General features: G+C 40.6%; 1 protein-coding gene across 1 annotated transcript; it reads right to left on the reverse strand.

The window, feature by feature from the left end:
- Nucleotides 1–3,013: 3,013 nt before the first annotated feature.
- On the reverse strand, nucleotides 3,014–24,776 carry cpda (carboxypeptidase D, a). Its single transcript, XM_004543815.5, has 21 exons — nucleotides 23,980–24,776; nucleotides 23,132–23,379; nucleotides 18,402–18,544; nucleotides 17,889–18,058; nucleotides 12,784–13,181; nucleotides 12,486–12,677; nucleotides 11,767–11,934; nucleotides 11,415–11,524; nucleotides 11,161–11,263; nucleotides 10,289–10,431; nucleotides 10,032–10,201; nucleotides 9,621–9,923; nucleotides 9,326–9,521; nucleotides 9,043–9,178; nucleotides 8,722–8,868; nucleotides 7,777–7,875; nucleotides 7,631–7,692; nucleotides 7,256–7,387; nucleotides 6,928–7,113; nucleotides 5,320–5,422; nucleotides 3,014–5,060 (listed from the first exon to the last, which is right to left on the reverse strand). The coding sequence occupies exons 1-21, from the start codon at nucleotides 24,627–24,629 to the stop codon at nucleotides 4,834–4,836; spliced, it is 4,086 nt and encodes a 1,361-aa protein (XP_004543872.1). The 5' UTR covers nucleotides 24,630–24,776; the 3' UTR covers nucleotides 3,014–4,833.
- Nucleotides 24,777–25,440: the final 664 nt, after the last annotated feature.

The raw sequence follows: 25,440 nt of genomic DNA on the forward strand, positions 1-25,440 counted from the left end.
AGTTGCTGCAAAAGGATGATTAGATTTGTGGATTACTGCAATGAATAGTGGAACAGATGTACCTAATAAAGTGGTTGCTAATTACATGTAGCATGACTTTGCTGGTCTATACATCATGCTTTGTTCTCAGATTGCCTGATTGTATAAAGTTGTCAAAAAAAAACTACTCTACATTAGGCCTGTGTAACCAAGGTAACATCTGACCCCACTTCCGGAAATCCCTTTATTGTGGCGGGAATGAACTCTGCATAAGTTTTGGATCAATCTGCTGCATCTCCCATGCTCTCATCACTGCTGCTGCTTCTGTGGTTGGTGTGCTTGTCAGATATTGGATTGGAGGAGCACAGCTAAAAACTTTTAAATATTACTCTTTCTGGGTCACAAAATAAACTTTTAAGTTATTTTCAAGCAGAGGCGGAGCCAGACATTTTATACACCCGGGGCTTAGCCCTAAAAGGTAGTATGCATGTGAGATGGGGGGGTGTTAGAAATGACTGAAAGATTTATTTGGCTGTGTTTTGAGTTTTGTTCAAAAAAGAATGACTTCATATAGGGAAAAAAAATCACATATGCAGGACACCTTAAACTAGTTTGTTAATCAAGCAGCAAGGCAGAACAAATCAAGACACGAGGACTAAACCCCAATTCTACCAGATCCAGAACTGATCGGGAATTAAAACAGGACTACAACAGTTCAAAATCAGGACTACTGAGGACGTAACCAAAACAGAACCAGAATCAAAACTGTGAAAATCATCATAGACCTGCACTACACTTATTTTTTAATTCTACCAAAGAACACTATTTCGATTGAGAAGTTTATATAATTATTTAGCCTTGTTGTGCAAACAAGCCTGCATAAATTAATAAATATAGAATTTGAAAAATAACAAACCTAAAAAGAAACACTAGGTACGAGATACACGTTCTGTTGAGTTTTGGTAAACAACCATGTGACTAACATGTCTGTCTCACCTGCTCTTGTTCCATCTCTGTTCTGTCCTCATTCTCTCTCTCCCTCTCTCTCTCCCTCTCTCTCTCTCTGCTCCTCTCTCTCTCTCTCTCTGCTCCTCTCGCTCTTCCTCCCTCTCTCTCCCTCTTTGTGCTGACAATCAAGCCAAACACCAACATCATCAAATATGCAGTTGAAACCAGATATTTACATACTCTTCAGATAAAAACACAAATACTTTTTTAATTGTAACATCAAATCAGACTAAATGTTTATTCTTTTTAGATTGATAAATATAAAAAACATATTTGTTAACTTTAAGAGTAAAGAGAGAAATTGTCTGTATTCCTTAATTGCAAATGGCACCAAATTGTATTCAAAATTGAGCCACACTTATGGAGCTCCACAATTCTTTTCCTGGTGTTTTGGTTGACATCTCTTGATTTTCCCATGTCAAAGAAACAGGCTCTGTGTTTTGCCTTATTCGCATCCACAGGTGTGCCACCAATTTACTCACATGGACTCTACTAACCTATCAGAAGCTTCTTCAGCTCAGAATGGAATCGTCTGCAGTTTTCTTATTAATTAACAATAAACTTAGTGTACATGTACTCCTAAATTTGATAAAAGTGATAAAAAAAAATAGCTCTCTCTCTTTATTCTGACATTTAACTAATTCAAAAGATATTTCAATATTTATTTATCTAAAACAAAAACGTTTACTCTAAATTGATGTTTAACAGTAAAAAAAAATCTTCTTGTTTTTTCCATAAAGTGTATGTAAATTTCTGGTTTCAACTGTGAATATACTGCTGTGTGTTGAAATTCCTCTTGTTTTGCATACAGATATACTGAACAACATACTACTGTATATAAAATAACAATAGAAATAAGGGGCTTCTTTCAAAGAAAAAACTCAGGTAAATGTTAAGTTCATCAGTAAATGGTAAATGGCCTGTATTTGTATAGTGCTTTTACTAGTCCCCCCTAGGCACCCCAAAGCGCTTTACACACCCAGTCATCGACCCATTCACACACACATTCACACACTGGTGGAGGCAAGCTACAGTTGTAGCCACAGCTGCCCTGGGGCAGATTGACAGTACAGTACATAACTGAAACCAATTTAGAGTGCTTTATTAAGCCGTGGAGGGTAACAACTGAAAATATCAAATAAACACACATGTAAGCTAAGACTTTCTAAAAAAAAACGTCATTGTTGTTCGGCTTTTCACTTCGCAATTTGTTGTTTCACTCGAGGAGCAAGTAACATAATATGGGTCAAGTGATCAGTTTGATATCAATCTTTTGTGATACACAGTCATATTTACATTATTTGTACAGTACGAATGATTTGCTTTAGTAACTGGTAGAGTTGGATGTCTTGAGACCGGTCTTGGTCTTGGTGTCTCAGATCGACATAGTGGTCGGGAGATTTGGAGTCAATAGTACACCTTAGACAGGTTGCCAGTCTGGCGAAGGGCTAACACAGAGACACAGACAACCATTCGCTCTCACATTCACACCTATGGGCAATTTAGATTAATCAATTAACCTATCCCCACTAACTGCATGTGTTTGGACTGTGGGAGGAAGCCAGAGTACCCAGGGAGGACCCACACAAACACGGGGAGAACATGCAAACTCCATACAGAAAGGCCCAGCCTGATGGTGGAATTGAACTCAGAACCTTCTTGCTGTGCAGCAACAGTGCTAACCAATACGGTCTGTAGCTTTTGTTTTATACAGTTGTCAGTCAGGCATCTAACTATGAAACAAATTATACTCCAAAAGGGGTTCTGAAAAAATTACCCAGGCTTAAGCCCAGTAACCCCCCGCCCATGCGTTCCATCGGTACAAGCTACCACCACGTGCAGGTATCTGGGAAATAAATTCCCTCATTCCTTTTTGGCTCAGTTTTCCTCGACAAGGGAATTTGACAAGTGAAAAATCCCCAGTTTCCTACTAATTTAGTGCAGCAAAAAAAACAAACAAAAAAAAACTGCCTCATGATTAAGTTACTCTCATTTCTCTATCATACAAGTAAACACAAAAGCAACGTGTTGTGAGAAGTTTTATTTGATTGTGTTCTGTGAGTTTTTGTGCACATCACAAAGAGAATTTTAAATGTTTTGTTGCATGTAGTTTCATGGTTAACATTTTACAATTACCAACATTATTTACAGTTGATTCCAGTTCATATAAAATGTTCACACAAAACTGCCCGACTGTGGCACGCACTTAACTTCAAAGGTGCCACTCTCTCTCACACACACAGTTTAAGAAAAATAATGTACAAAAGTGTCTCCCTACACAGATGTCAAGAAATCTCTTCTCAAACTGAAAATCAGGGCACATTCTTTAGAGAACACACCTGTATTGCTTCAAACTACTGCCATGTAAAGAAATCACAGCGTGAATTTCCAACCCAGGAGATACTTAACAGATCAAGGATCCAGCGCAGTGATTTGAAATGGTGCTGCTGGGGACTGGAGCCTGTTCCAGCTGTCACTGTTCCTCACACAGTGACAAAAGGGTCTCTGATGGACTACCAACACAAAAAACTTCAAACTCATAATTATCTCAATCACTGCAATTTAAAATAAGTCAGGAAAGATATAAGATTATAAAACCTTTATATGGTGTGGTATGGGTGTTTTAGACAGTCATGAATGGTCAAACCTGGTTTTCATTCTATGATCAAAATATTTAGTACAAAAAAGGCAAAAAAGCCAAATATATTCAGATAAAAACTCAAATCATAAAGATTACACATAGTGATCTGTGATCAAAAGGTGATGGACACAAAAGTAGTAAGTTTCCATATACAGAAATTATCTTGCAAACAAACTTATTGTTAAAACAAAAAGGAAATAAAAATACATTCTTTTTATGATTACAGATTTAAAGATTCATTGTTTTTTGTGGCCAAAAATTAAGGGTGATTCTTTCCAATTTGTGCAAGTCCCTCCAACCCACATCACCCCCCACCGTACATATATCAAGTCCACACTCCACTTTCTGGTAAACATTTCATTCAAGCCTTGTAACATTCTCCCTGATGGTTCCACTCATCTTTGGAAGGGAGGGGGCGGCAGAAGAAGGAGGCAAGAAAAAAAAAAAAAAAGTTTCTCTTTCACTCCACCTGAGTATAAGATGGATCAAATTCCAGTATTATGGTATTATATTTCCAGTATGTTACTTTCAGCCACACATTACAGCCTGACTGAGACTGTAAACTTTATGGAAGCCAAGGCACAGAACTGGATTCAGTCTCCCAAAGGCTTGGACACAGAGAAATAACCTACTTTCTAATTCAAAGCCGTTATAAAAATAAATACATGGTGCTCACAGACATTAGTGAAGAGAAACAAGGAAAATAACGCACTTTTATCTAAAGTTATTTGGACATTTCGGCTTGATGTCTCAGCCGGGCAGGATGTGTGGTCGTCTTACAGGATTCTTGGTTGGCTCGGATAACAACAACAACAACAACAAAAAACACAAAACAAAACAAAGAAGCAAGCTGCTGTAAGGGCTGGATGACGACAAAGGTGGAGTGAACCACTTTTTCCACCCTCCTTTTGTTAATTTCTTCCTTGCTCCATATGTTGAACAAGTTGATTAGAGAAATCTGCAAGGAAAAAGAAGAAAAGCAGCCCCTGCAGTCCAGACACTGACAGGATGACAGGGAGAGGGTCCTCAGAATATACTGGTGTAACAGAAATAGTCTCCATCCCCTTCATACTGGCCATAAAAAGAGATGGAGGTCAAGTTCATGGTGGTCCTCGTGGGTCAGGTGTTTGATCTTTGGGAGACAGCGAGGAGGGGGCTGAGCTTCAAATAAAACACTTAGCAAACAAAAACTTTTGCTGTGTTCCTCAGATTTTGTTGGCATACAACGTCTCCTCGTCGCTTTCGCTTTCGTCCTGAAACTCGTGGGCAAGCAGGGACTTTTTGGAGCCCATAGAGGTGAGCCGGACCTCGTCGTCATAATCGTCTCTGTGTTGGCGCAAACGGTGGAAGCCATCTTTTTGGCGATTAGACTTAGCGGCACACACGCACCAGATGATGCACGCTGTCACCACCAGTGCTGTCATGGTGGCGGCTGTGGGGAGGAACAGAATATTCATGCATGACTTGGCATTATGTATACTTTGTTCTTAATTTAATAAAATTACACTCTTTCTCAAAAGAGCTGAGATCTACAGTAACTGCCAGTGGATTTTACCACCATTAAGACTTAATTTGAAATACATAATCTACTGAAACACTGAAAATCTATCTTGTTCATGAACAAGGAGCATAATTCATGCGACGTCAGCTCTCAGCAGGTGACAAAAAGCTGCATTATAAGACATGCTTACCTGCACTGGCTACAACAAACTCTCTGGGAAGGCCAAAGATGTTGTTGTCCATGTCAAACTCTATGATGATGGAAGTAGCAGCTTCAAAGGAAGATACCACGACCTAAAAGATAGAAGAAATATTTAAAAGTTAGATAGCAGAAAGTTGTCAAACATAACAATCACTTCTCTCCTGTAGTCATCAGAGGCTTCTTAAAAAAGTTGATGGTCATGTCAATCAAGGCTCTTCAAACAGATTTCCAGGATTTCACAAACAACTCAAAAGATATTTGAAGCATTTGGACCTCAAAGTTTCATTAGGGTTTTTTTTGTTGCTTTTATTAAAGGACTTAAAACTTGCAACAAAAAGAAAACATCGAGCTGTTTTGTCAGAGAGGTAAAGTGTTTTTAAGCACTCTGCTGAAGCTCCTTGGAAGTTGGGCTTGTTAACTATCTAATCAGCAAGAGCTACTCGCAGGTGCGCCTGCTTTGTATAATCTGGTGCAGGTTGTGTCTGATGTCTGAAAAAGTGCTAAAAATCTCAATTTACTCACCCCAGAGGTAAATTACAAGAATCTCAGGACTTACTTTTTGCAACCTGCTTGATTGTTTTCAGCAGCAAAGAAGCGATTTCATGATCCAGTGTAAAGAAAAATGGGAAAGCTGTACTTAGTTAGGAATTAAGGATTAAAACCACATTTTCAGACCTTTTTTAGTGATGTTGACTGAAAATACACCAAGGAGTAAGTACCTTAATGGTTTCTTCCCCCCCCCAGTAACCGTATATTTTTGTTGCAATATATATGATAAACACACAAAAGAACCTGAAGGGGCACAACCAAAACTGACACCACTCTTCTTTGCAGAGGTATGAGATGCGTCCCTATGGTCTAAGGCAGAGTATTCGGTGTCCTAAGAAATATGGCGAGACGATTAAGGAGAGAAAATATTTGCTGGCTCCAGCTTACGATTTGCACCTTGTGTGGGAGCAAAAAGAAACGGACCACAAAAAACCCTTGGATGACAGATATATAAGGAATGCCGCCACTCTTCCAGATCTTTTAGACCTGCCACGGAGCAACAGAGTTGTCACTACTGAAGAGGGAAACTCCAGTGACGAGCTCATGATCCACGGTTTCACAGTGCGAGACTACCAGCAGATTTATCACTCGGTGGTGGATCCCTTGCTCTTTAAGCCATGCGGGAAGCTCGCAGCCTACAGTCTGGATCTTGGACACACCATCAAGGAAAATCTGTTTAGAGAGCTGGCCTACCCCATGCTTCAAATGGCAGAGCATCCAAAAGGAAAGGTGGAGGTGATGGAGAGATTTTGTCTACTACGTCCCACACCTTGCATAGATATAGACCATAAATGAGACCTGTAGTAGAGTTATTCTTATTTATGTGTCTTTATGTTGCTTCATTTTGTTCATCTGCAACCCTTGCGTGGGATGATTGTAATAATCATATTTCTAATGTTTTTGACTAAAAGCTTCAAATGTTTTAAATGAAGCTCCTCATGATAAACCTCTGAACAACAAATAATTACCGTGTGTGCGTCTGTGTGTACAGCAGTAAACTATTATATTATTCTTCCTGCGAGCGAGTACATTCTGTTGAAGACAGTACCTTCTGACGCTGGCGTTGGTAGCCTTCAGCAACTGCTTCAATATTGTGAGTGCCAGGAGCTAGCAGGGCATGGAAGTAGCCACCTTCCACAGTAAACAGTCTCACTCCTCCGTTCAGTATAACGATCGCCCCAACAATTGGTTTTCCACTCTTGTCTCTCACTATGCCTCGCACACCTTTATGGATCTGGAAGGAGCAGAAACAAAGAGAAATGCGTGGCTGTATGACAGTTCATTAAAATACAAACTATGTATTACAGCAGCCATAACTTGTAAAATAAATAAATGTCAATGTCGCTGCAGTTGCCTAATAAAATCATGCATCATACCTCTACCAACATGCTTAGCAGAGACTTCTTGTTCTCAGTCCAGAGTGTGGCCAGCTGCTCAGCGGGAGGAAACAGACAGCAGCCAGTGTACACTGTGATTTCTGGACAATGGCCAAAGTCCATATTGAAGTCCTGGAAAGGAGATGTGGACATAAGCTGATGCATTTCCTATGCTTTACTTCTCATTTTCACTTGATCAATAACTCCAAATGAACTTCAAGATTCTCAGAATTGTCAAGGAAGTTTTCAAAACAAACACTCTTGACTCCATTTCCAATTAAATATGAAGTAGTGCCTTTTGTTTTTAGATTGTACACAATGACATGATGGATGCCAACTTAATTACAGAAAATGACAGCACAGACACACACTTACCTTCATGCTTCCCAGATGACTTTGTCTCTCCGCTGCTCTCATAACTCCATCTGGGATGTTGCCTAATGAGTAAAGCAAAACTTGGCCATTAACCACTTATTTGCATGACCGACATGACAAGCATATGTAGCAGTCGTATGACTTACTCTGCCCATTATTTGAACATTCAGTGTTCCCAAGGTGCATTTTGGGGTGATTGCTGGCATAGACAGTTGCCAAATACTTCAAGGTGCCTTCATTGTCAACTGAAAAACAAAATAACTGATTCAATAATTAAACAGTGAAACCAGCGATTTTAAGGAAACTGTTTTCAAATGATTTATTTATCTGCCTGCAATGGGGAAAACATGGTTCTGCCATCAGCTCTACAGACCATCAGTTACATCTTTACTATCACCAGGGGGCAGTGTCACAAACAACTGGTCTGTGGGCTGCTCTCACTTGTGCGCTTGCTGGTCCTGCCAGCGACAGAGAGGAGCAAAGTTATGAGATAACAAAGAGCTGAAGTGAAACAGAGTGATAAAACAATGAAAAGTGTCCACTGCAGCAACAATCTGTGCTTCACCTTCTGTATTTTTTTTTTAACTTTGATATCTTAGTCTCCAAGGTGTCTTGACCACTTTCATTTTTCCAGCCTAGTTTTCAACCAGTCAGCATTCAACCTATACATAGGCCCACATACACTGACGTGCTTGTTTTTTTGTGACTGATACTGAAAGGCACTGACCACCCCCGTGTTTGGAAAACAGTGCATCTTTTGTAAATCACCCATAAAACTAACAACACCTATGAGCGCTATTTGGATATTGGGTCACATGCTATTTTTCCCTGTTTAGTAAATCTTGCCCACAGATGAGCTACAGCAAGCGTTGTTGGGTTTCTGAAAAGGCCCACAAGGGATGTTTGTCTCATTCACATGTCACTTTCTCCAAACTCAAACAATTTTATTTTAATGTTTCCTGAATCTCATATGTGTGAAAAAGTGGTGCCCAGTGTCACGTTGCACTCATGCAGCATCAGCAAAGAGCTATCCTGGTGTTCTCAGATTTTTATACACAATATACTTTTGTTTCTTGTCATAGTGGTATTACCAGTCTGGACAGGCTTGTCATAAGGATAAGTGGCAACAAGGGCGCCTCCATCAAGGGCTACAGACAGAGTGAAGCGGTGGCTTTGAATGAAGTTCATCATCGCTCTGGTCTCAGGTTGGGGATCCACCAAACGCTGTGATGCGTTGCCTGTTAAAGAGGACAGACAGAATATCTTTTTTTTTCTTTTTTCTTTTGTAAATGGTACATGTAAACGTCAACCATTTCTTTTTTACATTCAAAAGAAATCTTGACTTGAAGAGCTGATCTTTTAAATCTGTTTTTCATTTCAGCTTCACACATGCAGAAATTAAGACAACTGACCAAAGAAGTCTGTGTCCAGGTCCTTGCCATGAGCGTTGGTCAAGCCCTGGGTAGATTTGCACTGCTTCTCAACAGCCTGTTCTCGTCCGTCAGGGTTTACAGAAGGAACAATGAATATGCGAGTCTCGTTGATCAGCTGGAGAAGGATAAGGAACAATTACAGTCATATATTCACAGGTACTAAATGTTCATTGAGAAATAAATCAAGCTTTGGCTCCCTTAAAGCCAAAACGAGCTGATAAAAATGCTGTTGTTATAATAATAAAGAGGTCTTAAGGCACACCTTGGTGATGGCTGGGTTTTTGCCATAGTTGATGCACAAGAAGGCAGCAAACTCCAGCAGCAGCTCTGTCCCCACTGGGGCATTACCATGGATCCCTGCTACAAAGCGAATATTTGGCTTGGACGGTTCAGATTCTCCTGGTTTGTTAGAGATTTCCAAAGCCCATATGGTCCTATACTCCACACTCTGGCCCAGGCTGGACATAGAAAAGAAAAAAAAGAAACAATATAGGTCACTGCAGTAAAATAAAGACTGGTTCAGACTCACAGTTTAGGGGAAAATAAAATCTTCTTACCTGTGTAAATATGTAATGTGGGGAAAGTTAAGCGTGAGGCCTCTCAAGAAAGCCGACATCTCTTTGGAGGGTCGGTAGCGGAAGTTGCTCTCGGTGGCTGTGTTTTTCACCAACTCATCTAAACCCTGGCCTACAGAGAGCTCCTTGATTAAGCTCTGAAACTCCTTCTCAGATGGGTTCTGTGTGGGTCGGGGGCCACTGGAAGAATGACGGTTACCCTCTGACCGCACAGATGTCAGTCTGAAGTCCACCACCTCCACTCGATCCTTTGAGACTGTGGCGTAGATCGTCACAGGCTTATAACTAGACAACATAACAGAATAACAGAAATAAAGGTCGCAATAAGACAAAAACATACTGAAACTAGATTTCATGTGGCTACTATGTTTTCCTTCTGAATAAAGCTGTTACCCATGAGCAGAGGCAGTGATAGCGTAAGTCCCAGGGACCAGCAATCTCCAGTAATCTCCAGTCTGAGCTGTAGTAATCTTGTGGTTTATCTTCTCGACACTAATGGTGGCATTGGGAATTCTCCTACCATCCCACATATCTGAAACTGTGCCCTTCACCCCAGTGTGAACCTAAAGACGCAAATGCCCACAAAAAACATGAGTGAATGCAAAACTACGCTGAAGGTTCAGGATAATGTTGAGATCTATGTTTACTACCTGGTGTATAAACTGAAGCAAGGATCGCCGGTTTTGATCCCAGTATTTTGGGAGGTCCTTGGCCAGAGGATATTTGACACAACTCAGCTCAATTGTCACCTCGAAACAGTTTGTGTTTATATAGTTCCAGTCTTGCATGCCACCTGGAAAAAACATGCACTCCTTTTTAGAGTCATATCAAGAAACTGTGTGGGTAAATAATCTGACAATTTCATAACAGAACATAAAAAAATAATTTAAAAAAAGTTATTGTGAAAAATATAAAAATTAGGGAATTCTTTTCTACATTAAAAATATACAATTTACACATTGATAGAATAAAAATCACATTTTCTTTTATTCCGGTGAAGAGCCCAAAACCTACTTTAGAACTACAAGTCACCATAGTGCCTTTAGGCTGCACTGCGTTGTCTCAGGAACACTTTTTTCCCTGCCTTCTTGCCAGAAAACATAGTTTAACTACTACTGATGCAGTGCCAACACTCTCTCATGCAAATAGCTGACCACTCTGTTACTAAAGACATACTGAGGGCAAAGTAGAAAACTATCCCTCCGGTCTTACCAACAAAAAACTGAAATCTTCTCTGTAAAAACTGAAAGCTGAGTACCCCAGGCTAAGAAGGAGAAAGACCACCCAGCTTGGTATCAGCGCACATCTTAAGGGCGGCATACGTGACAGTATAGCAGCAGAAGTGCACATAACATGGGGTATATCTGTGAAGGCATCATTAATGCCTTTCTTTCTTTCCTTTCTTTCTTTGCCAGGAAGAATTCAAGTAGATCTTAATTAAGGCTAACCTCTTATATAAAAGGGTTGCGTGAATTTTTAAAAACATGGAGTATGCCAAAATTAATGAAAGGTGTAAGCATACCAGGAACACTATACCACTGGGCACCATTGGTTATGCCATCCTTAAAATAGTCATTAGGGTACAGGTCCTCACAAGGGTGTCCTTGGTGCATCAGAGGATTTTCCTGCATACAAGTAAAACCAAACAATGATCACTGTTGTTGTCAAGTTTTCAAACAGTCATTCCATAGATTTCAATGAGCTTCCATTAGTACTAAAAGTTGAAACTATAAGCATCAGGCTCAAACAGCTCCCACAGCAACGGTGTCCAGTTACCTGTGAGTAGGCTCTAGAGACCTGCTGAAAGACCTCGTCATCAGGCGACTTGCTGTAGTAACTATTCCCATCTTTGTCATCATCAAAGGGGTAGTTGACCACCAAGGACCCTGAATTGCACAACAAAAATAATACAGCGTAAAACACACACATACACACAAATAATAATATCTGAATGTGTGGGTAGGAAAGAAAATGTAGTCTGTGAACATAAAATTATTTTTTGTTACTAAAAACACTAATTATCATAACCATAAAATATAGAAAATATTTACAAATTTTAACAACACTTAGCAGATCACCACATTCAAAAGCTGGCCGCGACACTGAAACACCACTGTACAGTACGTGCCTCCGTGGAGGTTGGCTGACAGGACGAAAGGGATGCTCTTCAGCCATTTCATCGCAGCTTTAGTCTCTGGCTGTCTGGGTTCTGTGATGTTGGCGAACTGATCGGGAAAGTTGCGGTTCAGGTCAAAATTGTTGGTGTTGTTACGCCCTTTGTAGCCATTTGTATCACCTGTCAGGAAACAAACACCGGTGAGCAGCCATCTACATGCATCCATAACCACAGCATATGCACATCCTCGGCTCCTCCTCCACAACACTCCCTTACATAGGCAAACAACAGTAGCTGTTAGCAAACACAGGATATGCCCTGTCAAACTTTCCCTTAAGTCAGACACTTATGTATGACTTCATACACTTCCTTTTGTGGACACTTACGTGCTCACAAAGGGAAATGAAAGCTATTTTAACACAGACGGCATAGCATGGAAGGAGATAATATAATTCTGCCGAGAAGAACAGCTACTCCTCATGTCTCTCTCCAGGGTCAATTGCTTCTTTCTTTGTGACCACTAAAGATATCAAGTATACACCAATGTGGTGTGGTCAGTTTGTAATGCAGTTTCATTAGCAAAGGCAGTAATTTAATAGTTGCCACAGACTCAAGGAACGCTTAGTCAAATTACTGTTTAAGGCCTGTAAGGTTACACCTTACGTATCAAAAAGCCATAAGTAAAGCCTGTAAAGAGCTCTACAGAATATGCACATGACCCTTTTACTTACCTTCCTCAGCTACCTCGTAGCCATCGGGATTCATCGAAGGCATGATGTGAATGCGGGTGTTGTTGACCAACTCGGTGACCTCTGGGTCAGTACCATAGTTACGACACAGGTACTCTATGAGGTTGAGCATTAACTCGCGACCCACCACTTCATTGCCGTGCATGTTGGCCACATATTTAAATTCTGGCTCACCTGGGAGAGTGTAACAGACAGAATGATGCTCTCTGGTTTGCATTTGATGTTTTTCAAGATTTACTGGTATAAAAAATAAAACATTAAATCAAATATCATCACATACCATGCTCATGAGTGACAGGGTTGTCTGAGATGACCATCACATACAGCTCACGCTTTTCTACAGACTGTCCAATAGAGTAAAGATGGGTAATAGAAGGAAACTCGCTGCTGTACTTCCGTAGAAACAGCTCCATGTCTGCATAGTTGTGATGACGGAATTCCTGTGGCTGGTTGGCCAGTTGGTGTGAAGTTGGAGAAACAGAAGTAACCACCGGAGTCTGGGTGGAGCCAGAAGAGCTGGTAGTGGAACTGTCTGGATGGCTGATGGACTGCACTGAGGTTGTAGCCACAGTGGTGCTGCTACCTGCTGCCTCACTGACCACAGGTGTCAAGGTAAAGTTAAGCTCTTTTGCCTTGCCCTCAGAGACCTCGACACTGCTGACTGTCACTGATATGTACCTGTACAGTGAAAGAAGCACATGTTGAAGAGATTTAATCTGTTATACAACACAACTTTCCACTGAGTGTACCAAAAGAAAACCATTTCTTTTAACCAAGTTTCGATCCAATTATGTACGTCAGGTATGTTTTTTTAGGAGTCATGTAGCTTGCTATGCAGGCAACGTGTGTAAACATAGATTATATTTAGTATTTGTTCTTGTATTAAAGACAATCACAGGAAAATATTAGAGACAGTAAAATGTTATGTTTAAGAATGTTTAAGATACACACTATCGGGACAAAAGTTCTGGCCCGCCTACATGTTACACCTACACGGCCTCCTTGGCAATAGAAACGCATGCAAGTCCCTGGCACACAGTTTTGTGCTGATGTTAATGACGCAGGAAGTTAACAGAAGGTTGGAGACTTAATTTTACGATTCAGTCACTCAGTGACCCTATTATGTAACTTTTTATCCCTAAAGTCTTAAGTAATAAATAATAATAATAATAATAATAGTAATAAAGTCTTAAAGTAATAATACCACTTCAATTATTCAAGAGGAAATAAATTTCACTAACTGGTTTGTTGCAACAGTTGTATCCAATTGTGGCTGGCTTAGAAGCTGTTTTTTAGAACGTACAACATAACCTGTGTTAGTGACCAAAACCACTACCAGCATTCATACTTTTGCGTGATGTTTTACATGTTATCCTGTAGTCACGTCTGGGCTTTTATATGCGGTACCAGATTGTTTTTGCCTCATATGAGCCCTTATATTGAGGATATGATTAACTTTCCTTGTATTGAAGTGATGTGATTCTCTCAAAAAACTGCAGCAAAATAGCAGCTAGAAATGCATAAGACTATTCAAGAGCAATAAGCCAATCACAATAGCTGTGAGCTTCATCGACAAGAGGTGTAGTTACATTTCCAGGCAGGTACACTAAAGGCGTAGGGGTAGGGTTTCAGTAGGGTTTGCAGCTACCAGCATCATATATACAGGGTGGATTTAAAACAGAAGAACAAATTCTGTCTAGATAGCACACTATCATTCAGTCAACTCCTTAGACTAACTCATTAAAAAAAGCTGAATTCAAAAATACTTTTGTCCATATAGGGTATGGTCGGTAGATGCCTCTGTTTTAGTGAATAAAAGTTGACCTGAGGCAACATAAAAAGACACACGTAACTTACTACACAATACTGGGTGTTAGTTAGCCCGAGATTAAGAAATCGTTTTGTTTTGCGGGGTTTTAACTTCACATTAGTCTAACTTGCATTACTCTTATATATACCGTATTTTTCGGCCCATACGGTGCACTGTTGATAAACTGGTCTGTTTTCATTCATAAGGCGCACCAGGGCTCCGTGCTTCGTACGTCGCTTACTACATCCAAGATCAAATGAAACATCCAAGACCAAATCATCGCGCTAACTCTGAGCTCGCTATTCCGGTTCCCCGAACACACCTGTTGTTGACGATTAGTATAGCTGGATGAAGTAATGTGAGATCACTGGGTGGCCCAACAGGGGCTACGCATCGATAGTAGAAACATTGATCGGCAACCCTTTGATTGGTCGGCGAAAATGTCGAAGGAGCGCGCTCGGTATTTTTCGGCAGCAGAGCAAGAACTCTTGAGTGAGGGATTTCAGGAGTTTCAGAGTTTAATTAAAACGCAAGGGAACACTGCAAAGGCTGCAAAAGCAAGGAGAGAGGGCTGGCAGAAAGTTGCTGACAAATCAAACTCGTAAGTAATTCAATAATAACAATAATAATGGAGTGGATTTATATAGCGCTTTTCAAGGCACCCAAAGCGCTTTACAATGCCACTATTCAGTCACTCTCACATTCACACACTGGTGGAGGCAGCTACGGTTGTAGCCACAGCTGCCCTGGGGCAGACTGACAGAAGCCAGGCTGCCATATTGCGCCATCGGCCCCTCTGGCCAACACCAGTAGGCGGTAGGGTAGATTTATCATATCACACCATATTATCCAATATTATATTACATTATATTATATTATAATATGTTATATTATATCCCCTTTCACATTAGAGCCACAACAGGACCCACTAGAACATGGGAACAAGTAAAAGTGAAATATAAGAATATTCTACAGAATGGTAATATTTATCACTTATATTGCTTGTCGTCTCTTGGAAAGAGACCCTGGAATACTCTGTTTGTTTGTTCATAACAGCAACCAAGAAAAGGGCAGAGCAAAAAAAAAGACAGGTGGTGGTCCTGCACCCCCTCGTCAACAAGTTGGTTAAGTGAATAATACCCTCACGGGAAAATCGATATCTCTCTATGAGCACACTGTCGCGCTGAGCTAAAGGATCCTGTCTGTCCCGCAATATACGCTGAATTCTGAGGACTCTCCTTATCAATCTTGCACCTTCCGCAATGGGTTGCTCGCGTAAACGGACAGGATATGACTGCGACAGACTTCCCAAATCCACCTTCGCTTTTATAGCCGTGGTCTCTCATCTTGATTACACGAAGTAATTTACAATTACTACTCTGAAATATGAATTACATCTGTAATAATCACATACATGTAATAGAATGTTAATAGTACATTTCCCTTTTTTAGGGAATGACCTGTATGTATCTGTGTGAAGTCAATAAAAGGATCAAGTGCTGCATTATCTTTAGTTACATTGATAATATTTATTTATGGTGAAACAGTGGTGGGATATCGCTGTTGCTTTCGTATGAATGACGCGGACATACCTGCGTGGCCGCGATCTAATCCTGTTTACATAAAGTAAACCTGCTCCCCAGCAGGTTTACGCTTACGGCTCTGTTGCTATGACAGCAAGTCCCGGATGGGCTTCGGGGAACCGAACGATCCAGGATCACGCGAAATCGTCAACAATCTCATCCAGCTAACTCACTTAGCGCGGTACGAAGAACAGGCCCCAGATTGTAAGGCGCATTAAGCGAAACAAGCAACAGCATTCGGCCTCCAGCTTCACTGTTTATTTTATGCTAACATAGCTTTGCTAGCGATCACGTAGCACATCATGATATATCAGCTAACCCAACTTCAGTAACCCTACAAATGTCACTGCTGTTTAGTTTTCTGTCTTCATTTATGTTGGAAGTGATAGCAGGCCTGTACGTTTTACTTTTTTCAGAAATCTTTCAGTCAGAACATGCTATATCATGTGTAGGTGGAAACTAGCGAGCTAAATTGCTGCTTCCAACTTCCAACTCTGTTAAATTTTATAAATTCTGTTTTCATGGATGCCTGGATGTTAAACTTAATTGTTACACCTGGTAAAGCAGCAACACTGATCATTTTATTGCAGATGAATGAATTTGGACAGTTTTTAGCTCTCAGTGATGCCGCAGTGTTCGTTTGACTTTGGAACCTGAAGCGGATGACCCAGATTACTCCGCGAGGCTCCTGACTATGGCAGCCGTAATGCTCAGACAATCCATCAAACAGTGCGGCTTCGTAGCTTACCAAAGTCGCAGTAAAACATTTTTTGACTGATTTTTGAGTGCCTTGTAAAATTTAAAAATCAGTTCGAGGTCAGTAGGCACAACCAGAATTCATATATAAGGCACACCGGCTTATAAGGCACACTGTCGATTTTTAAGAAAACTAAAGGATTTTAAGTGCGCCTTATAGTGCGGAAAATACAGTAAGCAAAATCAAGGTTGGTCTAACCCAGACCTTCCCAAAGTGTGGGGGGCGCAGAGCCATTGCAGGGGGGGCGCGGTATGAAAAGGGGGAGAAAAAACCGCCAAAAAAACCGCTTGGACACTGCTAGCAGGGGGCGCCCACACAAGCGCAAAGCAGGGGATGAAGCATAGCTGAATATGTTTCCAAACCAATTTCATTCTAAGCCAAAGACTAGAAAATATGGTGAAGCATATCTGCCCTTTGGTTTCACCTGCACAAGTGCCGAGGTAGGTCTCCCCTGCAGAATTGCTTTTCCCTGCGTCAGGAGCAGCGCTGGGCTCTTCAAATCACGGACAAACAGTATCCCACATTCTTCATTTTTAGTTCACAAACACTTCTCATAATGATTAACTACTCCTGTCATTTTGGAGATGTTAGGTCTTTATACAGTAAAGTTACAGCGGGATACAAATAACATCAGGCTGATCCTGCCACGATTTGTTTCCCCTGTCTAAATCACGTATTCCTCATCCACACATTAACACAAAAAAGAAGTTTTAAAAAAAATCTCCATTTTCAGTGATTCGAAACGCCGTTTACATGTGGACGAAAGCTCCAAACGCATAGAAACAGCTGCGTTTTCAAAAATACCCGTGTAGGTGTGGACGTAGCGTAACAGAGTTAGTAGTTTATTTTATTACTACCTGTAATTTATTGCAGTTTACTTGTATTTGCTTAATTGTTTACTAAATGTTTGAGGTGTGAAATAAACTGCAATAGAGCAAAATATGGGTGTGTATGGTTGGAGGATGTGTTTGTGCGCGTGCGTGCGCACGCGGGGGACATTTTTCTTGTAAAACAAAGGCGGCCCTAGCAAAAAAAGTTTGGGAACCACTGGTCTAACCCAACAAACGAGTCTAAACTCTATCAAAAAAAAACCCTTGGTAGCAATCAGCAGGGAGCAATCTGCAACCTCTGGGCCGTCACTGGTCACTGAACTGAAACTAGAGATCTGGCCCAGCATTAAGTGTTTCCACTAATGAATAACCTCTGTTTGTAAAAAACCTGTTATGTGCACTCACCCTGGAGCCACAGCTGTTATGTTGTATGTTCCTGGTAACAGAAGGCGGTAGTAGTCCCCATATTCCCCTGTCGTCAGGTTGTGGCGAACGCCTGCTACCACAATGCTGACATTGCTAGGGACAGCACCACTAACTGCATCTTTCACATAGCCACGAACACCGATGTGCACCTGGAAGACAGCAGTAATATGAGTGCAAAGAAACCCTCAGTGGTTATAAAATCACTGGTTTGACTGAAGTTGGTATTAATCTATAAAACACTTGTAATAACGTGATTTTTTTAATTCACTGAAAATACCATCTTTGTGGCTTTAGGCTAATTTTTTTTTTTTTTTTTTTTTTTTAAATTGTATGCATTTTCTTAAATGACCATTATGATTTTCAACAAAAGTTAAAGAACCTTACACTTGGCTTAAGTGGAGAAACTGCATGACAGAGATGTTGATTGTGCTATTATTCTTTTATATAAACAAACAAAAGACACATCTTATGGACAATTTATTTCTTATGTACCTGTTCTATGTAGGCTAGCAGGGATTCCTTGTTTAGATCCCATTCCCTTTGGAGCTCAGAAGCAAAAGGGTATTTGCAACAGCTCAGCTCCATGGTGATTTCCAGACAGTTTCCATGAATGTAGTTGTAGTCCTGCATCCCTCCTGGATAAAAGAAAAAGAACATAAAAAACATGTACATAAAAGCACAAGTTAGAAACAGCTAAATCGATATTAAAGTCACATTTAAAAAGATGCATGCAAATGATGCAAAAATTACATATTCTACATACTATGCTACCCTGAACGGTAATCCAGCAGTGCCAGAACTGTTTATTATACAAGAGGATCTGTCTGTAAAAGTTCAAGTCTGTCTTTGTCCCCCTCAGTGCCAAAGTTTACAGAGGGAGTTAGTGTGGCAACAAGCCCCGACATCTGGGGTTTGCAAGGCACCTTGCAGTCCAGTAATGCAAACAGAAACACACACAGAAGGGCAGGCTGTTCATCCCTGTGGAACATGAGCAGGCAGTCAGATGCTTCCTGGCTGCAAGGTTTCCATGACTCCTGGCTTGGTGGCCCCGGGAACCAAATGCAACAGACACTTCTGCCCCCAATCCTGTATGCCAATGATGTGCGGCTGCTTGCCCTACCAAGTGCCGAGAGTTGTTGGTTTGTTGTTACACATTTCATTGTTTCTATATGGGCTTCGTTTCTCTTTTTCCCCCTCTGCCCTCATCCTACACAGTTGAGCCAGGGGGTCTGTCAAAATTTCTATAAACCAGCTTACACCAGCCTCAGTGAGGAAGATGCAAACCACAAGACAACAGAAAATGCTGGCACACAAAATTTGTGATGCACAACAAAGCCACATGCAAGTAAATCTGAGAAGGAAAATGTACAAAAAAAAAAAGCGTATGGAAAGCCCCTACCTTGTCACAATACTCACCACCACTTTAGTCTACACTACTTGCAATCATTTTCTTAAAAATACTAATAGAACTACTATTATTTGTGCAATTTTATGATTGCTTGTATAACCCACTGAGTATCTTCCAAATAGCCCTACTGCTGACCATTTTATAAACCTGGTCTGCTTGTCTGTTGTATTATTGGCTTTACTATGTTACAAAAAAAACACAGTAATGAAAATCTCAATGAATCTCTTCCACCCTAAAGACAGATGGTGATATGGTACACTCAACTCAGAGAGCAGCCTTGGAAAAATACAAGTTATTCTGAGTCATCCCTCGTGAAGCGACAGCTGTTTGGCTGCCCGAAACTCAGAGTGTCTGCCAGTTCACTCAATGGAAGCTGAAAAGGGACATTACAAGCAAAGTGATGAACTCTTCCTATACCAAAACAAATGCATTTTTACGGCTCTATAACCTTATGTTCGTACCAACCACTGAAAGATTCCCTTTCTAATACACAGTCATTGCATAAGATGAGGGTCAAAATATAGTCATCATTTGTGTGTCTACATGGTATAAACACAAAAGTTTATTTTGTAAAGGGGGTTCAACAGTCTAAATAAAGAATTCCAAAGACTCCAAAGCTAGTCTTTAATACAAAGCTTCCTTCTTGCTGCAGCTAAACAAGTAAACTATCTGAAACTGTGACTTTTAAAGCTACCAGCCAGATTTGACTTTTTAATAGGAAGCATGGCCTCTGGGCTTATTTGGAATATGGGTGGTGTATTTAGACGTGTCAGGGTAACGCTTTAATCACTGTGTTCACAACAGAGAGAGTAGGGGCATTGTCAACCAAGCAGCAAACAGGTCTTAAAATCTCTCACCTGTTAAAGTAGAATAATTGCAGTAAGTGGCATTCCCCTGTTTCAACTATGTCTAAATCCAACTGCCTACAACAACATGACAAAAATAAGAAGCTTGTCTTTGGTCATAAGATGTTAGCCAAGTCTCGCTGTCTTTCAGGCAAATCACTTAAAGCAAACATCCTGCATATGCAGGAGTTGGATAAACACACAAAAAGGCCTAGAGCAGCCCCAACCTTACATGTCCTGTCTGTACCGGATCCAGTGACACACCCTGAACTCAGAGTGCTGATTTAAGAAGCTGAGTCAAACATTTAAGATAGCAACCCAGGGCATAGAGTATAAATGTCAGGTGACTGGGTTTTTTAAAAGTGTGGTTATAAGAGGCGTGAGTGAACTCAGACACTGGCAGAGCAGTCAGATAATCGTGGCTGTGGAGCGGTATTTTCATGTAGTAAAATTAGATTCAGGACCTTGTTCTCTTGTAAGTGTCTATGCAGCGACGCGTTTCTTTCAGCACAGACAGCAACTAAATGAGCCAAAAATATTTCAAACAGATAAGACCCTGGAGACAGCAACGCACATCATCAATAACACCAGATCTGGTTACATGAACAAAACACAGTTCAAAAGTAAGAGCACGCGAACAATAGACCGTGTCAAACGATTATAGGTCATGATTACATGTTATGCACAATTATTATTTCAAGCTCTGACTCCCAAACAACAAATCCCTTGTACCTGATTCCTGGAGCTTTGCCTGGATGACTAATTACGTCACACAATGGCCTGACTGCTTCCATCATCTGCCATTAGTCTGGTTTTAGTCGTGACATTTCATCCACTGTGGCATGGCAGACAGATGAACCCATTGTCAATTCAAAGGTTGTTCTTGGCACCTCCTTCATCAGTGAGACATGAATACTATCGCTGCTAAGAGGTTCAATAAGTGTCTCATACTAACAATGTGAACCTCCACAGAGTAAATAGTGGATGTTTCAGTCAAGGATCCATAATATTTAACCTGAACATTAATTTTTCTTTCACTGTGTTTCTGATAAGTACGAGGATATACTGCCTGCTATTTAAGCCTTTAAGGTGATGATTTAGTGTTTCCTTTTCTCTAAGTGGTAAACAAATATTGTTCCATTTAATGACAAACTGAAACAAGAACAAATAGTGCTTACTTTTAAGCCATCTTTATATTCAGAGTTTCACTGCATAGACTATAAAATCAGCTGGGAAAATACAGGTGCATTCAGTCAGATGTATCTTAAGTATTTTTGCTCAAATAGCTGGCTGACAGACACTTTTATAAACATAACCTTCTGATTAGTAGATGACCTGGCTCTACCTACAGCCACCCAAGTAAAAAGAGTAAACGACACGCTAGTTACACAAAGCTTGAGTTTAATCAAAGCAGTTAATCTGGTTGAGGCAAATCCACCGCTAACCTGACATCTACTACAGCGCAATACAGAGGAAGAGCAGTTTGGTAACCCGACGCTCCAGACACATCACCAACTCCCAACCCCTCAGACAAGCCAACAAAACAAAGGTTGAGAGGAGCATGCTGACTGAGTTTCTGGCCCTCAGGTTCAGAGAAGAGCTTGTTTTCAGCCTAAATTACACTGAAGTCAAGGAAACAAAACAAACTGCTTTTAGTTTGGTTCATGTAAGAAACTGATACATGCAGTGTATTGACAACTGAAAAGAGTCAGCCCACAGAGCCATAAGAGGCCTCCAGCTCTAAAATGTTGCATAATTACAGGCTTTGGCAGGCACAAACACGATGAGCAGTGCACTTCTGGTTTTGGAGTAGGGTCAAAATCCCGAAGCACTGTAAGCACTTAAGCTCTTTGTGTTTCAAAAGCACTAAGCATAAGACCTCTATTCTGTTATATGTACATGTATTAAAGAGGCTGTGAACTGGCTATCATGTGTTAAACAATGCAGCGAAATAAATGAACCCTAGATGAACACTGCGTTATAATGTGTTTTACAAAGACGTCTTGCTACTAGAAATCAGGAAACAACTGTGGGAACTTTTGGAGGCAGTTATTGTGAAGTTTTATCTAAATTAATTTTAAACTCAATGATCACTGGGACAAAAAAAAAAAAGGAAGAAGAACAAAGAAAAAAAATAAAAAGAACAAAAAAAGAAAAAAAAAAGCTTACCCCCCCACTGAAAATTATTTTTCAACCGCCATCTTTGCATGAATTGTTGCATGGATTTTGGAATGCCATGTCCCGCTATTATAACGGCTCTGTTTTAACCAAGCTTATATTTAATGAAGAAATAAAGAGCCTTAAAGAAGGTTTACTACGTGCCATTTCTGGAATGTGGCATAATGTTTTCTCTGATGCAAATGCAGATATTTTGCATGCAATCTATCATGGAAGAATCTTTAAAAAAATCTTTAAACTTCACAACATAAATAGTTTGTTTATCTGTTTTAAGTGATGGTGCTGCCTGGATACTCTATATCTGCACTATCCTTCACATCTCTAGAAGATTGCTTGCCTGCAGTGCATGTGTGAAGAAAACTGAAATAATCTCTAAGCCAGACCCTTCAAACAGCTTGCAGCCTACATACAATGCAAACAATGCAGCTGTAACAGAAAACATTCAGCTTGCAACCACACTCACCTGCTTGGCAAAGTAGACTTTCCAGAACAATGACTAAATAACCATCTTACACAACAATCAGCTTTCATTCAAAGAAACAACATACCGGTTCCACTGATCTCCATGCCTTCACACACACAAAGTGTCTCAGTTTGGACTGTTATGTCCTTGTCCAAAAACAAACAAGGACATCATACGTTTAGTTCTAGCAGAAACAAATATTATATGATTAACGAAGCTCAGTTTATTCAGCTGAATCCAGTGAGATAACCTCATTTACCCTGATAGATTATTGAGGGCGTTCTGCCCCGCACAGATCAATAAGAGCAAAGAAACTTGGCTGTCTTACCTGGCACGTCGTACCACGCCGCTCCATTAGTAATGCCATCTTTAAATGTTTCTTCTGGCATATCAGGACAGTGAGGCTTACCGGTCTTCATTACAGGGTGGTTCTGGGAATACACCAGGGCCAGGTGGCGAAACAGACCATCGTCCGCCGACGGGCTGTAGTGACCTTCTTGATCGTGGGAGGCTGAGTCATCAAAAGGGTAACTGGCAACCACAGTGCCACCATGCAGGTTCCCTGACAGCACAAATCTAAGGAGATAAAGACAGATTTATATCACTAGCTTTAAAGCATAAAATTCACAGTGCTCCAAACTCTTTGTTACCATAACATTCATGTCTCTACTTGCCATGAAGTAAAGAAAGAATCTAACACTAAAAAGACTGTCAGCCTGAGTTATGAACAATTGACTTGATCATGTTTGACTGCTGACACATCAAATTATTCTTGGCTGAATATCATGAACAACTATAAAGAATAAGGACTTTAACCAACCCCAGCTTTAACGCTAGAAAGGCTCAACATATGGACATGTACATTAAATTAGGATGAAACTGTGAACCTTTCTGTATAAAAAAGTGATGATGAGAGAAATGCCTATAATGTAGGATGACCTGAGGTGCATCCCCCCTTTGCAAAGAGCTGTGAAGCTAGTGTGACAACTTTTACTCTGTGAACCTTGCACTTCCTTGTGAATGATGGAGTTGCTCTTTGATCTCCACAACTAGCTAGACAATAACTGGAAACAGATTAGCTAAAGTATCAAAGCCACACGAGTCAAAACCTCAAATAGCTGGACAAAAACATCTGGTATCTGCGTGTTTAAAACAAATAACGCCAAAAATACTGACTTTTTCTCCTGGATCCATCTCATCACTGCCATCACCTCGGGGATATTAGCTGGATCCACGGTGGCTTTGTCGAACTGGTCAGGAAAGCTTCTGTTTAGGTCCTTATTTTTGGCGTTATTTCGACCGCCGTGATCACCACTGCAGTCCCCCTCTGTGGACTTCTCAAAGCCGTCGGGATTCATGCTGGGCATGATGTAAATATCCGTGCTGTTCACCAGTTCAGTGATGCGCTCTTCCTCCCCGTATTTGGTTAGCAGGTACTCCACTAGGTAAACCAGCACCTGTCTGGATACGGTTTCGTCGCCGTGCATGTTCCCAACGTATTTAAATTTAGGTTTCCCCAGTGACTTCCTGTCGGGGTCCCTGGTGATCCGCATCACCCACAGCTGCCTGCCCTCCACGGACTGCCCTACAGTCGACAGGTTAGCTATGTGAGGGTATTTCTGGGCTAACGACTGTAAACGTTTTGTTAGTTCATTATAATTGTAGTATATGTCGTAAGTTTCTACCGCTTCCTCCGTAGAGGCTCGGGCGCTTCTTGTGCCGAGCAGTCTGTCGTCGCCAAGAGACACGACAAAAAGGAAAAGAAAGGCGAAAAGTGACACCCGTAGTTTCAGCGTCATCGAGACATGTTCCCAGTTAGCCACCATGTTGACCTGTCTTCTACTTCTACACCATCCGGAACTGCTAACTGAACAACAAACACTACACTCAGATATTTTGGGATTTGGCTCCGCACGGACGGACGTCTTTCCGCTGCCACAGTTGTTCTGGCCTGCCTGTTTCCATCTACTTCCGTTCACCTCACAGGGTCGGAGCTTCGTGGTGACGTCAGATTTTAAGGTGGGCCGGAGTAGTTCCGCCTTTGATCCTTTAAAGCCCGAAATAATTGCCAGAAAAATCTATTTGTTGAAAACGGTGTTTATTGAACCTGGCCATTAAAAAAAATATTGAATAACAATTTATATATATTAGCTTTAATTTGTATCGTACTTGGTACATCCGTCTTTTTTGGTCATTTATTAAAATAAAAATGCTAAAAATGTAGAAGAAAATTCTGTATAAGTCCCAAAAGCACTCAACAACTCATCAAATATACTACATTTGGCTTTAAAAGGGTTAATTTTACTGGAATGGGGGACTGATATAAAACAGAATACCGTCTATTTTGTACAGTTTTAAAGCATTTTAAATTCATATGGTATTTTGATCTCTTAAGTATATTATTTCATACATTGAATTGTCTTTTTTTATTTTTATATTATTACATATGGTTTTTAATTTATTATGTGGCCATTATGGGCCTCGACTAGACAAGAAGGAACTGCTAAAAGAAAGGGAGGTCTGTTGTCCATATGAACACTTTATCTGCAATCTCTTCACAAAACCAATGTTTAGAGCATAGAAATCAACGCTTTAGTGTCTGGAGAACAAAATTATCCCAATTTGTCAGCTGTTAAG

The sequence above is a fragment of the Maylandia zebra genome, linkage group LG14 (assembly GCF_041146795.1).
Source record: "Maylandia zebra isolate NMK-2024a linkage group LG14, Mzebra_GT3a, whole genome shotgun sequence".
Lineage (NCBI taxonomy): Eukaryota > Metazoa > Chordata > Actinopteri > Cichliformes > Cichlidae > Maylandia > Maylandia zebra.